The 19,140-nt window shown below is 37.7% G+C and overlaps 1 protein-coding gene across 2 annotated transcripts in view; it reads right to left on the minus strand.

Annotated features, from left to right (window-relative positions):
- gab2 (GRB2-associated binding protein 2) overlaps positions 1 to 19,140 on the minus strand; it is a 45,368-nt gene that overhangs the window by 7,736 nt on the left and 18,492 nt on the right. For both annotated transcript variants that reach the window (XM_044120449.1, XM_044120448.1), the window contains exons 2-4: positions 17,718 to 18,018; positions 3,494 to 3,722; positions 10 to 605 (exon numbers count right to left, since the gene is read on the minus strand). In XM_044120449.1, the coding sequence (XP_043976384.1) occupies positions 10 to 605; positions 3,494 to 3,722; positions 17,718 to 18,018 (1,126 nt within the window). The remainder of the gene's footprint in view (positions 1 to 9; positions 606 to 3,493; positions 3,723 to 17,717; positions 18,019 to 19,140) is intronic.

The raw sequence follows: 19,140 nt of genomic DNA on the forward strand, positions 1-19,140 counted from the left end.
TCTGCCTACCTCTGTGGAGCCTGATATTCTCCACAGCAGGGAGAGTGTTCCTGCGTGGAAGGGCAGACACTGCAGATGTCATCTCCCCATTCTGACTCCCAGCCGACAGGGGACTCCCCCAGTTCCCCTCAGACCCCTGGGTAGGTTTAGGGGGCCTAGGTGGAGGAGCGCAGGAGGATTCAGAGCTGGATGGCGTCAGGGAGTTGTGGTTCTTGTCAAATGTCCGTGGGATCTGATAAAAGGAGCCAGGCGTGGTGGGAAAGTCATAATTGTCTGGCGAGCGCTCGTTGCTGTGCATGGTGGCGAGGGTGTTGCAGGGAGTTTTGAAGGTATACACCTCCTCGTTCTCAAAGTCAGGGTCGCCGAGGCTGCTATGAGGTGGGGCCTCAGAACTGTAACCCCGCGGAAGAACGTAGCAGGCCTCCTGTGACGAATCATCGTGCACGGACAGCTGATGCTTTCCTGGTTTGGGTAGGCTGTAGAAGCCGTGCAGCTGAGCTCCTGTGCCGTTTAGACAGTTTGAGAAGCCGTAAGAAAATTTCTGCACCGGAGAGTCGCTCCCCAGAAATGTATTGCTTCGTGTGGATTGAGAGAAACTGGCACTCCTGCAACACAAATATTTACATATGTACTCAGTCAATTTTTACTGTGTTTGAATATATCCTCAAACACATCACAGTTTAATAATAATAATAATAATAATAATAATAATAATAATAATAATAATAATAATAATAATAAAAAGAAAGCATACTATACAGGGCTGCACATTATCATCAAAAATATGCTGGTGCAATGTTATTGTTGAAAGTTTCTATTACAACAGTAACTGCATTTAATCCACATTCTGCTCTCTTTTCTATTATTTTTTTTCAGTGTTCTCATTATACCTTATGAGCTCAGTAACCAAAATCAATATCAGCACATGAGCGCATGGCAAAAGTATAACCGCTCCGGAAATATAGAGCTTTATTTTGTAATTATGATAACGCATACAATAAGATTGTGGTTTTAAATACGCAGCTCTACTATATATTTTCAAGAGCAGTTTAGATTGAATGTAGTAACACAAAAGGCCAGCAGATGGCGACAAAACTCTTCACTGGAAACGAAGCCTGATAGGGTTTCACAAACATGCAGCCAAAACTATTCATATGCCTGGTAGATTAAGGTTTAAGACGGCAACCATTAAAAGGATTTGATTGATGTAGTGGCAGAAAATTGTTTTCCACTGATAAAAGACAAATGTAGAATTTGCTTTCAACGTAACATTTTTAGCTTCTTGATTGGATGAAAATAAAATCGAAATTTGCCTTAGAAATGATTTTTGCAGTTTTACCCCATACGTTTCATTATAAACATCAGCTAAATCTGTAATTTTGGCTGATTAGTAACATTAATTTTAGAATTATTTATCTGGCGGCAACATTATGGTATTTTTTCATGCATTTTACAATTTCTTCCAATTTTCACAATAAATTAGGACGTTTTCTATAAACCTAAATGTAAAAATTACTTACAAATTGTTTCTTGAGTCATGGTAAATATTTTCTACTGTAATATAATGTAGAAGCCATTTACATTTACAGTCTGTAACTTTTACTATAAATTTTACAGATTGTTTTTTCTATAGTGCAAGTGTATGAATAAATTTGAACTGGAATGCATTTAGCTCAACAAACTTCATACAAGAATTGTTTAATTATTATTTTGTTTGTTTTATTTTTGTGTTTTCTTTTTCAATCACATTTTTTACTTGACCAGGAAAGAGAAGTGCAAATGCTACATGTTTCCCAGAGATTTTTAGTCTCAGATGGACACTGGGGACATGCCTCATTTACTGTCTCTCATTTGACCTTAAGTGTCGAACAGCGCTGCTCAATATATAATACATTTATGAACCTTTGTGCAGTAGTTCCATTTTAGCTGGCCTATATATTTCTAGTTCTTTTTCATACTAAAATCTGTAAGACATTGCTCCTGGCCTGTGATGGACTGCTAACCTGTCCAGAGTCCTGTAATCTTATATGTGTTGACTGCAGCAGATAGAGACATCGACCCCCATGCGAACCTGATTAAGCAGGTATAGATAACGGATGGATGCTCATGAGACCCTGGGATTTTCATTCTGATATGAATCACACCCTGCCACCAGATGCTTCTCTTAATTAGCAGCCTCTTGATTCAAAAACCTTCTGACAAAAATATGTTCCTCCAGCTGAAGAGATGGAATGTGGGGTTTGATTTTCTGAGTTTCACAAAGTCCCAGCGCAGCAAATTTGCATGCAAATCGTGCAGCTGAGAGCATGGTTCTACCCTGCGTGAGCCTAAAATGTACAGAAAAGATGAATTGCCGCCTCGAACTCATTGATCATGTGCTGCACAGACTTTCTGCCGAATGGCGGCGTAATTATGCTGCCTCAGAAACAGGCAGGATGGCAGGAGATGAGGAAACTCTTAATGCAAAACTCAGAAGTGATTTCATATAAACATTTGTTTCCTTTGTTCTCAGGCTCTAAGCGTAGCGGACAATCTGTATATGCAGTCTTTTGCTGAAGCATGCCAAAAACTATTCCACATTTTTATGCTACAAGCACAAAACCCAGTCTGTTCTATTGGGAGTTTGTTGAAGTCTTAATAAACTTCAACATAAAACATGATGAAATGATAATTAATGTAAAAGAAATAGGGAAGACTAGTTTTAGCAGTTCTTCATCCTGTGTTGTACTAAGTTGGCCTCTTTGTAACTAAGATGGGGGTTTTTTCGATGACAAGGTTTGATATTTTTTTAAATAATAAATTGTAAATATTAATTGTTCTTTAAAAGAGAAGACAAATGTTATTTTGTAGGGGGGGAAAAAAGCCAAAAATGTCTCTTTGAATTGTAAAGGTGGCTGATCTCCTTGACTAGCCAATCTTAGAGATTGGCTCTTTGATTCTTCATTGAAATCTTCATTGAACATATTTTCCCACATGAGGTGTGAAAGTTTGCAGCTGAAAACAACTGGTTGAAGTGAGTTTTATTTTGGGATATCAGAGTAAATGGGGCTGAATGGAAATGCACATGAAACTTTTAAGTTTCTTATGTTTGTTTTGTTTCTTATTTCTCATGCCCCCTATTTTTTTTATTATAACATTTTAAAAGAAGGAAATCTCAATCTACAAATATAACTGAACAAAGGAAATTGCCCTCAAAAATACAAATATCTGTCTATTAAATCTTTTTTGTTGTTTTATTAAGAACTGTATTCTGGGCACATATTAGAAGATAACCACAAGTTTGTTTCCCCACTGACTATTTTTAGAAATATGAAGAGATCTCTTATCTCTTCGTGTTGGGTTCTCACGCGCAGCTGGATAACTCTTCCCCTGCAGCAGTAGTTTTAACCCTCGGGGGCTTCTGAGCAAAGGAAGAGCCACAAACCTGCATGTTGACCTGCATCAACGGAAAACAGGAAACCGACACAGGACGTCTGAGGATCAGGACATTTACCGTGCACTCTCTGTCTTCCTGCTCATGCACTGGTGGAGGAGGAGGTAGTCCTGAGGAGCGCTGTTGGACAGGGAGCCGTGGTGCGAGTGGCGCACGGGCACGTCGAAGGTGAAGAGCACCGGCTGGCTGGAGTGGACAGGCGCCGATGACTTCCGTTCCCCGCTCACAGGAGCCATCGAGCCGGTGACATCTGCTCCAACAGATCTAGGCATATGGTGTAATCTGCTCTCTGCAGGCAGACAGAAATTGGAGTGATTGATTATTTACACGGCTGGTTTTTTGACAGAACTCAACATGCTGTGAAATGAAGAGCGACTTTATCCGTCCTTGCACAAATGGTTGTAAAATGTGTCAATCTTTAAATTCAAGAGAGCAGTTTTAAATCTACTGGAGAGTTTAGGGTTTTGCGTTGCCTTGTACTCATTACCCTTTAGTCTGCACTCTAATCAATACAGGAGAAGGATCCGTCTCAAGGGAGAACAGAAAACAGCAGCCGTCCGCTTTTAGAGCTGCACAGAGCCATGGGCTGAGCCACACATGATCCACGTTACACTTTGAAAATCAGGGTCAATGTACTTTGTTTGATTGTATTGAGCCGGGCGTTGCTTTGTGACGACGGACAGAGTGACCAAGCCAGTCCCACCGTCTTATTGTTTCAGTGTGGCATCCAGGTTTTTTTTTTTTTTTTTGTTTGCTTTGTTTTGTTTTTTTTCCACCGACTACAAAGTAAAGCCAAATCCGAGATGGGGATGTTAGAAACGAACTGGGCGGAAAGCCAAAATGAGGAGGTGCTCAGCATGTAGAGAGTGGGCGGTCTACTGATCCATCGACCGATGGTGCTGTGTGCAACTAGAGCTGAGGGAGGCATGAAAAAAAGAAAAAAGAAAAAAAAAAGCTTAGCTGCTGCTGAAGCTAATTTTTCTCCTTCACTCTCCAGTAAATGCATGGACAGCACGAGAATATCAATCCAATGCCACCAATTTCACTGGGCTTATAACTGATTTGTTGATTATTTTGTCACTTTAACCGTGCAACCCATAAAAAGTAAAAATAACAAAAAGACAAAATAAGAATTGAAAACAGTATGCTGCCTCATTGAATTTATATCTAGATTCAACCGCTGATAAAACACAGTTTTTAACCATTTTCTCTTTAGAATGGAAAATATTGTGCTAAAACCAAACAAGTCATCAAAACGTAACATATGAAACATAAATAAAGCACAATTTTACTTTTCATTGTTTAGCAAACCATTTCAAAAGCACCTTCTGAACCTTGAAGCCACATTTCAATAAGAGGAAAAAAGTACCATGTATGGATGATCTCATATTCTGGATAAATAGTGTCTGATGAACCATTGTTATACATTCATTTGACTGTTTATTAGCAAAACAGAAAAAGAATGGAGTGAGCACTTTTGCTACATTTATCCAGAAAACCCGTCAAACCAACCAGCAATAGTTTTTTTCTGAAAATTTTGCCACAAAATTTAAATCCAATTGTTTTTTTTGTTTTTTTTTGTTTCTCTGCAGGAAACATGAGTGAACTGAGTGAAAGTAAACAGGGGAGGAGGACACACTTCTGTTTTGGGAAAACTCTTCTCCTCCCAAGTTTCCTAAATAATTGTCACAAGTATAAGAGTAATCAAAAGAACAACACAGTTTTTGTCTTTAATGACAAAATAGTGGTGTTGCTGAGCTAACATCCCAATTTTATTGAAAGTAAACGTCAACAAAACATTTCTCACTGTGGCCATATTGTTCCCAGAATAATGTCTTCTCTTCAGAAAATTATGTCTCAGTTCTTCTCAAAGTGAGAAAGGAATGAATATAACTATTGTAAGTTGCTAGCCTGACCACAACTGAAAAGGAGATTATGTAAAAGAATCACATGTCACATGTCCTTCAAAGAAGACCTTTTAAATTAGTTACACAAAAATGTCAGTCTACCCTTTAAGAAGAATCAGTGGGTCATGATTAGAGCTCCAGAACACAAATGCGTTGTGTGAGCATCTATGTTTTTGTGTGGGACTGGTGCTGGGTGTGGTATTCTGGAGTCCTGTTTGCTGAATGAGGCCACATTCAGGCCTGGAGGGAAAAAAGCCTCTGTTATGAGGTCTCCAGGCCAGTGGACACCCGTGAGATGCCCAGGCCAACAGTCACACAGGCAGGGACTCCCCCCCACTGCCCCCACCTCAATGATCCTCAATTGAACCATTGTCCTGAGTGATTCCATTCTCCCAGGGCTGGTTAGGCATCATCTCCTTTCTCCACAAAAAGCTTTGTAAAAGCTTTCATCCAGCGTGGTGAGCGTTAGCCCCTCTAATATGGGTAGATATATTGATTTGTTGTCAAAAGACAGACTCCCCCGCCCCTGCTGACATGGAGAGCTGCTTTGCAAAACAAAAGCTGTTTGTATTACCGAGCAGAATAAAATTATCCTAGGAAATTCCTTGAACGTATTCATTCCTTGTTGATTTGTGCACAATAAATAATATTTTTTCTGGCTCTGATTAGCGCCAGAAATGGCTGTCAGAAACAGAGCAAGATGAAAGATTACAGGTCCAGTCTGCTGATGGAATAGATGGCTCATCACTGACACTAATGGGCCTGATGATGTATGTCACCTCTGGGAAGCAACTCCACAAACTCCTTACAGTCATAACACCAGAATTGAGAAAGAAGCACAAAAATAAAAACAAAAACAAAAGATTCTCAAACATACTCCCAGATGTATTTTTATATAAATACCGTAGTAGCATTCAACTTCCCTGGAAAGGTAACATATCATATTTTAGCTGATGAGGAAAAAGGGACACAAATGGCACAAACAAAAAAAAGTTGTTTTTCTTTTTAATGCCAGGCTTTTCAAATCTATTCATATTAGGTTAACGTTTAATTGATTCACATTAGAACCAGCTACTTCTATCTTGTTTATTGGAATTTTTACGCAATAAAATCCCAACAAATAAGGATTTACACACAACCAACACAACTTGGTGCATAAGCCTGAAGTGGAAGGAAATTGAAAAAGCTAAACAGTATATTACGTGTTCGTAGTCATCCCCCTTTACTCTGAGACCCCTTAAAAACATGAAGGACAACCAACTGTTAACTGTCAAAAGTTCCTTAATTGGTAAATACAGTTCACCTGGGTGTAATTTAATCTCTTAGATTTTGTCAAAAAGACCTCAGATGTTTGCTTGAGAAGATTAGTAAGATTAGTTTGTGTAATTCCAGCAAACTGAAGTTCTGCAAAGTATTGACTCAAAAGGGTTGAGCAAAAAACTAATTTCAGCACAAGTTTCTGTTTGAAAATATATATGTCTATAAATCATGTATAATTTCTCCTATTACTTCACAACTGTATCTTTTAAATAAAACCAATAAAAAAAAACACACTGGATATTGTGGTTGTAGCACGATAAAACCTAGAATAGTTAAAGAGGAATTTGTACTTATATTAGGGGCTACATTTATTCTAAGACATCAGCAAGACATTTTCAAGAAAGAAGTTAGTCTCACTGTGATCCTGATGTCTAAGCCAACATCAGGCATCAGCAGAAACGCCTAAATGGACCCTTTTGCTCGGCAAAAAGAACAGAGCTATAACAGGTCAGAGAGCTCCAAAGTTCATGAGCAATTTTCCAATCATGCCCCATAATATATCACCTTCTGTCTCATTGGCTCTGTGGCTGTAATCTAATAAAAGCTAGCTGCTGGTCTCAGGGGGCCAAAATTAGAAGTATGCTGCATCACTCATGACAAGAACATCTTTGTAGGGGGCTCATTTCCTCCAAGTCCGGCCAGAATTGGATGAGAACATGTCCTAATTTGATCTCAAAGAGCATGTAAAAATAGAAAGAAAAAAAAAATCCACTGACCTGTTGAAAGGAAAAGCAGGACGTTTGAATATTCTCATACAGGCATACCTTATACCATATTCCATAAAATCTTAAATCGGGAAGATTTATTCAGTCCAATTGCTTTCAGTCTGAGTTCTACTAAAATGCAATTCCCTTAACGTTCTCTTACAAGACTGCATTTAAACATATAGTCTTAGAGTTCAAACAACTACAATGAGCGCTGCAAATTACCACCAGTTCTTTCATGGCTCTATTGGGTGTTGGAGAGGCCAAGACACAGGTCATACAATTTATGTGAAAGTACCCTTAGAAAAAAATGGCTGCAATCTAGAACTGTGTGCTACCTTAATGAGTAGAGTACTAAACAGTTTTCACTGGTGATCCCAAGTGTACGCATACATTATTAGTTATCCTAAATGGATCTGCCAGGCCTATTTCCATAATATATCAGTGTGTCCCAAAAGAGCAACTCCATTTGCAGGGGTTTGAGGTCCAAAAGAAAAAGAAAAAAAAAGATGCTAGACTTCTGCCAAGAAGGTTAAGGCCAACATTGGGTTTACAGGAAGCAAAGAAAGTCACAAAGCTTCATCATGCTCAGTGAAATTGGCAGAAATCATTTACAGGAGCCTCGTCTGATTGCATGCCCGCCTCTCAGCATCATGTGAGCGCCAACGTTAGACCACCACGACATCAGTTTATCTTGATACGCCAGATTAATCAATCATCCAAAAACAGGCTTGTCTCCACGACGATGAATTACACTCAGGGGCAAAATATAAAACAGCAGCTCATTTTCAGTGGCCTGACCTCATTACTGTAATGTACAAACAAGCAGAGGAATAAAAAACTTGAAGCTGTGCAACAGTGGGGTATAAAAACATGAAAATGTTAGAGAGCTCTGCTGAAGAAAAACTGTTCATTTGACCAAAGAATAACTGAAATAAAGTACAAACTCTTTCGGAGATGGCTGTTCTAATGCTAGCAGCTAACTCATCAAACTTCAAATATATTTTAATTTGAACATTTTATAATTAGAAATCAGTTGCTTTAAAATTTCAGAAAAAAAAAAAAAAAAGCACATAATGTAAACTATTATCTTACTGTATACCAAATGTAAACATCAGTTTTGCACCATTTTTGTGAACCAGACACAATGAAGTTTGTGACCAATGCAACCAAATGTGAAAACGTTTAAGCAGAGTAGACACTAAAGCAAAGCATTAAGATCTTTATTTATGATAGATTGTTGGATCTGAAACATGCAAAGATGCATTTTTTTAAAACATTTTTTAATTATTATTATTTCAGTTTCGTAAACACGATGCGTTCCAAGTACCACAAATGAGGCAATTTTAGCCACAACATCTATACTACCCCAGACAGGTTCCCCTTTCTTCGAAACTGCAACAAAATACTGCATTTCTTACCAATATGCAAAAGGAGAGGTTTTCAGCACACTACAAGAAGCGCTGAACTGTAATATACTGTTAGGATACTGTTGATTTTGTTGAAAACATTTTATTTTTTATTTTTTTTTTTTATAAATCCAATGGCCTGAATTTTCTTTATTTTTATGTTTTTCTTTATTATATTATAATCTTAAAGATGAAACTTCAGATGGAAAAATATGTTTGTTTGTTTTTTTTTTTGTTATTTCCTTTTTTTAAAAAGCAGACAGGAAAACAGACAAACTGAAGACAGAAAGAAAACAGCGGGAGCTGCACTGCAAAAGGACTGCTGACAACTAAAGTCCTGGTCCCTTAGTGGGGATGATCCTTGTCTCCGAGTTCAAACAGCAAGCAGAAAGCAGAACAAAGCCCATGATTGACTAAACGAAGCTCCATTCATTAGATTGTGCTCGGGGCTGGGTCTCTCTGGGCGCAGACACACGCCACACAGCCAGCCATCAGTGTCTGATAACAACAGTGCTAACACCCAACAGCAGATTGGGAGAACCAAAAACATATGTAGTCATGGATGTGTTTCCAGAAGCCATTAAGAAGGTATGAAAAGACGTCAGATGTCGAGTTTCCCTTAAAAAAAAAGCTTTTCCAGGGTCTGAATTTGTTCAAAATTAATGTTTGTACAGCGTCTGCATAAATTCTGTAACAACAAAAAAGAAATAATGTCAAATGAGTTGTCAAAAGAAACCAAAACGCATAGTTAAACCTAAACATAAATTGATCTGTATCTAAAGCTGTTAAGCTTATTGTTTTCGGTGGGATGGCTGGAAGCTGCAACAATAAAACAACTGTCCTCAGACAGCTTCACAGCCGTAGAAACCTGACCTTCCAGTGCCATGGAGGCATTATTTCAACAAAAATCAATGCAGATAAAGGGCACTTTGGTAGGAGAGAAGGCATGCTCTCTGTTGAAGAGAGACTAAGAAGCCTGTTGTGAGCAAATGTATAATGCATTTATCCATATTAATATTGTACAAGCATACATTTATTTACTTCATGTGGGTTCGAAGAACACTAGCTTCAAGGATTGGTTGGCCGTCATTTCAATTTCCCCGTTTTCCCCGATCCAGTTTGTTCACAATCACATTTACATCTAAATTTAAAGCATCGTTTCCAAAAAACAAGACAGATTCTTGTGTCTTTTAATGCTGTAGGTTACTTTAAGCAAAGAACAGTACAGTAACTAAGAGCAGATAGGTTTACAAGCCACAAAATTGCAAACTGTGGCATCACAATGTTTTAATCATGAAATAGACGGAGATCTATCAACTACAACGATAAAAGGATGAATCTTAGATATGCACAGAAAAAAAATCAATTGTTTTTAACTTGATCAGCCATGATTGGAGACTTGCTAGTCAGAAACTCAAAAATGCAATTTTTTGTTTGTTTGTTTTTGGTGAGTGAACTCAGGATACTCAATATCTAAGAGATAAGGCTAAGAGACCTCGTCAATGTGGAAGTTGTCTCTGAAAGAAGACAATTCTATTTGTTTTTCAGGATAAGTGGGATGTTTAAAAGAGAGTTACAACATTTTCTGCAGAGGCTGCTTCTTCAGTTGCTATTTTATTCCTTTGTGCTTTTAAACTCTGTTGCTCAACATACTGGACTTGAAAATATTGGCAATCTTTTTTGGGGTTTATAAATTCACATAAGGTGCTTCACTCACTATGAAATACATAAAAAAATGTCAACAGCTCCTGTGCTAATTGAAAATATAAGATGCTAAATATAGCTTAACTAGCAAAAATATTTTGTCTTTGTTTTAAAATAACAGTAAAGGCCTTTTCCTGAGATACTAAAAAATAATTAAAGACAGCTGACTGGAGAAAGGCATGGATAATAATCAGTTTTAACGAAATCAGAACTGGCTAAACAGGAATCGGCACCAAAAAGACAGAAAGTTCATGTCAGTGCATCTCTTGTGCAAATGATTTTGCGTTGTCTCTTTCTCTCTATTGGTAGTAGTTGGTTTGGAGCCTCCATTTGAAATGGTCCAACTCTTATACGTGTAAAAAAAAACAAAAAACAGTCTTACGAGTAGAGAGGATTCTGTTTAACTCAGCATATTCAACCATGTATTTGATTTCCATCAACGTCCCCTTTTCTTGTTTAGCTCAAAAGTCAGATGTCAGACGTTTTTCTTGAGCCGTTCAAAAAGAGCTTTGACTTTAAATGTGATGCCGGTGATAACCCAGTGATTTTCATTTAGCTTCAATATTTTGATGCGCTGAGATTAACAGAAGCTCAGGCTTTATTCAATTTTGCAGTGTGCAAGAATATTTCTGACTGACTGGGATAGATGAAACTAAACAACACAATCGAGATTAATTGTGTTGTTTCAATTAATTTACAAAAGCCATGAGAACTTATCTTGCTTTAATTGTCATTTTAATCAGCTTCATTAAGGCCATCAACTAAAATTAACTAGCACATGTTTACATTTGCACTGCTACCAATAATCTGCTTCTATATTATATTCACACCATTAATTGTACAACATTTACATATATTTAGTATTTTGGTCTTGTTAATGGTACTTGTAGATGGTATATGTTTATAAGGTTATTTTATATTCCTTGCTTTTTTAGCTTCTTTTCTAAGTTGAATTCTTGTGTTTCTACTGCACACATGACAACCAAATACTGAACCTGAACTCTAACTAGGAAGTAACTCAATAAGTAGTAAGGTTTAAACATACATGTCAGTAGGAAAGTTGATAGTGAGTCAATGGGTAAGTCGGTAACAAAAAATTTAATAAATGGCAAATAAGAAAATGCAGAAAGTTACAAAATATCCAAGTAGTGAGTTAGTAAGTAAATTAGTATATGAATAACAAGTAAAAAGCAAATAAATAGAAACAAGTAAGTATCTATAGGAAAGTAATAAGAAAGCGAGTAGTGAGCCAATCAGTAAGTTGGTAGCTAACTAGTAAATAAGCAATAAGTAAAAAAAGTTATAGAAAAGCAGCAAAAATGAGTAAATGAAGTAAGCAAATAGATAAGTAAATTAACAGTATATAAATATGTAGGTAAATACAGACATACATAAAATGTAAAAATAAATTCAACGAGATTCTTTAAATGTCTTAAAGGTTTGTTTGTTTTTTCCAAACAAGCCTGGTTTAGAGTATTTTCACTGTAGAACTGTTGCCTTGAGCTCCTTATAGCAGAGAAAACGTGATCAAATAAGCGTCGACATCTTTATACCACAAAAGAGTGGTTCTTCTTATTTTATTTCTGAAAAATGAAGATGGGTAAGACTAGAAGGGCCATGATAAGGAATCTGTAAAAATTACAGAGTTCTGTGATGTAGTAGTTTCAATGTACAATAAGAGTAAAAGCACTGGCTGCGTAGAATTTATGTAAATAACAGCACACCTGTGAGACATTCATCTCCACACAGACGACTCGAAAACCGACAAACATGAGCCAACAACTACAAGATCTGTTGTTTCTTGTTTCTTCTTCGGAAAAATAAACAACAGAGCAATTAAGCAAATACAAATTCAGTTCCAGGGAAGAGAGTTTTATATTTCCTTTCTTTGAACTATGAGATCTAAAAATATTTGAAAACAGATGACCTAATCGGCTGCGAAATTCTCAAGTGTGTGTTGTGGGAAAGCCTGTACATGTGTGGCAGAAAGTGAAACGAAGCAAAGCACAGCAAAAAGGCCAGAATGACAGAGAGTCAATTGTGTAACAATTAACTGTCACATATTGCTCTTGGCCGTCCTTCCTCCTCGCCGCCAGACGCAGCTTGCTAACGCAGATTAGGGCCAACTGAATGACAGAAGGTGAGGTTCATATCAAGGTGCTTATATAACTGTTGCCGGCAAAAACCCCAGCAGAATCCTCTGAGAAGCGCAGACGCCTCAGCCCTCTAAAACATGCTGCTGTCTAGTTGAGTCCATTTACAACACATCTACATGTCCTTTTCAGGTTTTGTCATATTACAACAATATATCTCACTGGAGTTTGCAGGGATTTATGTGGTGGACAAACAAAAGTTGTACACAGAATAGGAGATGCATTCAAGGTTTTAAAACTGTGCCTATAAAGAGAAATATTTAAATATTTGAAATTTAAAAATCTGCACAATATGCCAATTGTTTAATTTGATTGTCAGAATAATCAAAAGAATTTTCAATAACTAAAATATTATGTTTTGCAGGCTCTAACAGGGTTTCTCCCAGGTTGCTGAAGAACAGCACCACTCTGCTTCTCTTTGAGATTGGCATTTTAAAATTTTGGAGTCTTCAGTTTTTTGTTGTCTTTTTAGTTTTTCACCACAACGTTTCACATGTGTTCCAATTTCACCTTCATGGGAGCAGAGTACTCTCATCTACTCCTCTAAACGGCACATGGCAAACTGCAAATGCTCTTCTTACGGTAATGTCTTGGGTGGATTGGTGTTCCATAATTATTCCATTTTTGCATTATGGATTGAAGTGATTTATATTGTGGCCTAACTGTGCTCTAGACGGACTGATCTTTTGTATTCCTGTGTTCTTGTGATGTTGTTTGTTTCTGGGTAAATGAGAGAAAGGGGCTGAATATTAAACCAGATAGATTTTACTTGTAAAGACATAACATGGGTCACACACCACAGACTGTTTTCCTCACACGCATATGCAATCTGTAAATCTTATCTGCCATTATTTATCTTGTATTATAAACCTACTAATACATACATAATCCATTTTCTAACATTCTTGTATATTCTGTATAATCTGTGCATATAGCTCCCATATTTATATTTATATTTAGTCTTGTACACCTGTAAATAAATATTTATATCCTGTATAGCACTTCTGGATAGATGCAAACTACATTTCGTTGCTTGTACTTGTGACAGTGCAATGACAATAAAGTTGAATTCTATTCTATTCTATTTTACCACCAGGTCAGGTTTACATGCTATCTTTACATAGTCTTGCGTTTGAATACTTTTAAATGGGACATTTTCTGCATAATCTTTAACTCTTAACCTCTAGAACCCGACGGACCCACCGGTGGGTCCAGCTGCCATGTGACCTTGGCTCGCTTAGGGTGTAAGAGGATAATAACTACTCTATTTGAACCAAGATACTCCTTCATTTGCCTAGCTAACATATTCCTGTTTGTGGGGCCCCACTTTAACATTTTGAGGGAAAATGACTATAACTGTCAACATGTAGAATTTACATAAGAGGAACTAAATTCCCACATTTTTAAAGTCTTGCTTGTTTTTCTTTCACAGAGGGAATTCCCAGATAGTGTGATGACACAATCACTCCGATCTACAACAGACTCTTGTATCTCTTAGCTTTTTTTAAAAAAACCCATAAATAAATAAAGATGTTGGACGTGTTTCATTATTTGTGTAAATAACACCAACATATCTGATGGATGGTGTCAGAGAAAAACAAGCAGAGGATCCTGCATCAGCTGAGAAAATGCAACCAAAACCGGTTTAGGCACTGCTGTGAGAACAACACAAACAGCTTGAGCTCATCAGATAGAGAATCCTTCACACGTTCAGCTCCGGATCGCTGCATTCGTAACAGAAGGTGTTCTACCAGTCTGAGTGGGGAGAGACATTTTCCAAATGTGATGAGAATTTCCACCCCCCCAGAACTGCTTCATCAGTTGATCAACTCACAAATTTGCACTGCTTTTCTGAAAAATTAGCTTTGTAACAACCAAAAAAACAACCAAAAAAAACCAAAACAATTTTTGATTAAACTATTTCACTACACCTATCTGCAATTGTTTCTAGTGTGTCATTTCAAACAACCTGTTTACTCTCATAGGAAGCAGGTAAATCTTTTTCATCGACATGACTGTCAACAAATCTAAAAGTCGAAAAAAAAAAAAAAAGAAAAAGAAAAAAAACCACAGGCCAAAAAGGCCTGTTGTGCAACGTAGGTTTGTGAAGGAAGATGCGTGCTGTTTGGACCCCTTTTAAGATGTTTGTGCTGCTCGTACAGCAACTGGCAGGCAGAAAATGGAACAGAAAAACAGGAAGACAACACACAGCTTTCAGAACACATTAAAGATTATGCAAACCAGAACCAATTGCCCTGAACGATCTCATAAAACAGCTACTTTTGTGCTGTTTTACACAAGATACAAGTCTCCACTAGACTCCACAAAACAGCTCAAGTCATTTGGTCTTTGACTGGGCCATTCCGTCACTTAAAAATAGTTTTATCAAAGCCATAACTCTGGGAAGTCTGATCAGGTCCCAACCATGGGCCTTTTGCCAGCCTCTCTGAATAATGTCTTTGTAGAAGCGCACCGATTGCAGTTTTCTCGTCAATCAACAATATTTAAAAAGCCTGATCTGCTGATTCCAATTTGGGCAGATACCAATTTTTTTGTAACTTACAAAATGTCAGATGTTATAAGGTCACTATACACCTATGAACATAGCAACAAAGTTGCTGAGTTGGTACAGTGCGTTGACTATAGTTAACCTTGGATGTCCCAACGTGACCCGGTGGGCGGTTTGCTGCGTCTCTCACAGCAAAGCAAAAGAGGACATGAGCGGATTTTCGTGTTTTTTGCAGCAGTAGATGAGATCAGATGATAAGATTGATTTTACATGCAAGTACTGTATGTAAAATGCAAAATCAATGATCACCCAATGATTCTGGGTGATCATTGCTGATCACCCAAAATTAAAGAAATTGGAGTTTATTTGGATAGTCACATTTTTGTAAGGCTTACAGTTTTTCCACATTCCTTCCATTTTCAGATGGTGGCTTTAACAACGCTCCACAAGAAGTTGAAAGCTATGTTCAAAATTATTTTTCTACCTTACCACATAAACGTTTTCCAATGGTAAAGAATTTTACCATTTAAACCTCCCTATAGTTTGTCCACTGTTGTCCTCTGACAAACCTGTGAGGACTTCTCAGAACTCCCAGAGGCGTATTAAATTAAATAAAAATTGGTTCTGGTTAATAACCGGGGGACTTCTGAAAGCAATTTGTTGCACTTGGTTTTATTTAGTGAAACAAAATAAAACCAGACAAAATATGTGTTCAGATTCAACAGAAACTGAACACATAAAAATGACACACATTAATTGGAAATAATACAGGTTAAAACTTTCTTCTTTCAAGTAACTTCAAAGTGTGTCTCACTGAAATACTGTTAGTTTTGGTGTGATAAAAGTATGTCTCGTGTTTTCCTCAGTTTGATCCTGGAGGCACCAACATGCTGTTAGATGTTATTTTTGCCTAGAAAGCAATGCTTTAGATGTTCAGAGAAGGACATGCTTAAACAGTTGCCCATTTTTAACTTCTCTATTTGGATTTCAGAGACGCCGAAAGCGTGAATGACGATGCATTTAGATAATGAAAAGGCTCAAACAGAACTTCACAGAAAAAGGAACCAGGTACTTTTGTGAAAGCAGGGCTTTATAACAAAAAGTATCCAAACTATTATGACTTATGCAGTTGTCATCATAACTAAAACATTCCCCTCCAATCTTCAAGTCATGGCCTGCTAGCTACAAACAACACAGTTCAAGAAGTGTAGAAAGACCTTGATCATTGGCTAATTTGGTCCCAAGGGAAAGCTTTTGTGATGCAAGAATCATTAAAACTTCATAACAGTTTTTTTTTTTTTTTGGTCTACACCTGGACATATCACATGTTACAGATGATCAACCATGTGCACAGAGATTAACGTTCACCAGCTGTCAAATGGTGGGAAAACAACAACATGGAAGGCAAGGAAAAACACTGCAACAGCGGTTGATTTCACAAAACATAGTTCAAGGTTTGCAAATGATTATGATGCTCTAACACTGATGGCAGAGGAATTAACTGACACTAATCCCAGGTTTCATGAAGGAAAATAGCAGTTAGCATGCTAAAAGCTAAAGGTAAAAACATTCCCACATGGAAATAGCATTAGCAGGGCTTTTCTGATAGGCCCTTCCATTATCATTTATGATGCCAGGAATACACTCACTAACAGTTTGGGGGAACAAGGCACTCTATATGTGTAACAACATTTACAAAAAGGATATACATCATCAAGCTTACTTTGACATGTCCGCACTGAAACGGTCAGTCTTCTTATACATAAGCAGCAAAAATCAGATGCTCACTATGAGAAAAGAAAATCAATAATTGAGTCTGTTACCGGGAAATGTTCCAGTCCTCTCAAATATATAAAGATAAAACTCAACTGTCTGAGTGTTACCATGAGGTTTTATATGTGTTGTTTAAAGTAGGCATGGGCCAGCTGGTATGAGACGCTCACAATATGACAATCTTATCCAAAATATTATGGCCTCATGATATTTACACCAAAAGTCAAAACAAAAAGTGTATAATATGATTTAATTTCTGTTACTTAGAAGATAAACTGTTAATTTTTGTATACATTCTAACACTTTGCAGTTGTAACATTTTTACAATTTTGATTATGTTATTGTCATGGCTAATTTGAGTAATAAATTAAGACAAGAAAGCACTTCATGGTACCTTTCTCTGTTTCAATATACTGGTTAACTAGAGTGATGGCTGGCGCTTCGTTACTTTGTCCACCATTGCCATCTTTTTTCTTGAATATAGATAATTCTAAAGAGCCAAAAGTGAGAGAAAAGCCATTTTTCAGCCAGCTGATCAGCAGGAACAGACAGAGAAAGGAAAGAGTCAGCTCTTTTTTTATTGACATGGAAACAAAACTTAACCCCTTTCATACAGTATGATGGAAATTCTTTTTTCAATTTTGAAATGCCAACTTTTTAAAAGTATATCTTGATATTGGTAGCTGGTTCACCCCCTGTTTACAGCATAACAACTGGTTACCCTGGAATAAAGATGAATAATTACACAGTTTCATTTATCTCACCCGAAATTTTATAATTCTATGGTGAGCAGTAGATCCCTTACCATGAGGGTCATCCGACTGGTTAAAACCACACAGCTGGCAGATGGAGCGGACCCACTTGTTCATCTCGTCCTCCGTCTCGGCGACGAGATAAAAAGTGCGATCGGACGTCTTGATGTCGAAAACAAAGCTGTCCTGGAACTCCTTCCTCTTGAAGGTCAGGCCAGCGTCCACCTGCTCGCAGCAGTGCAGGTCGATGACCCGGATGGGCTTCTTTGAGTGGTCGTTCTTGTAGTACTCGAGAACATCAGGATCACCGCTCATTCGGCCACTCCGAAGTATAAACCAACGCTTCTTCCATGCCTGGAATTTTAAAAAAGTAAGAGTGCAAGTTAATTATCTCAAAAGAACTTCAGCACGGTCATTTATTAAAGCAGCACCTTTTTATTGCGAGGATTTCAAGAAATAAACACCTGTGGTTAAGTTCAATTCTTACTGTGCAAAAGGTGAAAGTGTTGCAATGAAAACAGTCTCAACAGCTGGACGTGTGATCTGGGGTTAACTGTTGATCAAAAAGACCAAGGAGGAAAGTCTGCCTTTTTAAGCACATGTGGTTGTGTGTGGTTGGTGTCTGTCTAAGCGGCTGTGAGAGGAAGGGGGGAGTAGCAGGTGTTTACTCCCTCCCAACGTATTTCCTGTACAGCTATCCCTCTCTGAGCGAAGAGAAGCAGCGCTCCTCCATGACAGCTTCACTGAAAGACTGCAGACTCCTTCCGTTACCAGAACAGGACAAAAGACGATTCTCTGCTTCATTCGAATCCAGTCATGTCAGCATATGGTCGCCAAATGTTAATCTCAGATAAACAAACTGCACTTTATAGAGGAACATCCATATAAATTAGAATATCATTGAAAAGAAGATTTCTTCCGATAAACTGAAAAAAATGTGCCTGGTTTTGATATAATTTATAAAACCCCAAATCCTGTTTTGTTTTGTTTTGTTGTTTTTTCAAAGACAATCAGAATAATAAAGATCACCACTAAAAACAAGTGTGCATGCAGGGTTGGATCCAACAGATGAGATGGAAGAAATTAAATCCATCTCGCTCTGCCTGGTTTTCTAACTATCTGTGAAGACAGAGATTTTAGGAGGCATGGCAAAAGCAAATGAGGTGAATTAGAAAGGGTTATTACAACTAATGCTCTCATCCAGGACACGTTACTAGGAGTATCGTCTCTGCAGCCTGAAAAGTGAGCTGCTAGCATGTCATGACAGTCAGGACTTGCCATGCAGCAAGCGTCTTCAGTCAGAGGTCTCTTCAGATTAACTGCAAGACTGACTGCTACCAGAGATCTTTCCTGCCTACAGTGTCAACATCCACCACTGGTTCTTTTCCAGATTATCTGAGATACTAAATTTTGGGTTTTAATGAGCTGCAAGCCATAATCATCCAAACGAACAGTAATAAATATAAGTTATATCCA

Source organism: Gambusia affinis, linkage group LG06 (genome assembly GCF_019740435.1).
Source record: "Gambusia affinis linkage group LG06, SWU_Gaff_1.0, whole genome shotgun sequence".
Lineage (NCBI taxonomy): Eukaryota > Metazoa > Chordata > Actinopteri > Cyprinodontiformes > Poeciliidae > Gambusia > Gambusia affinis.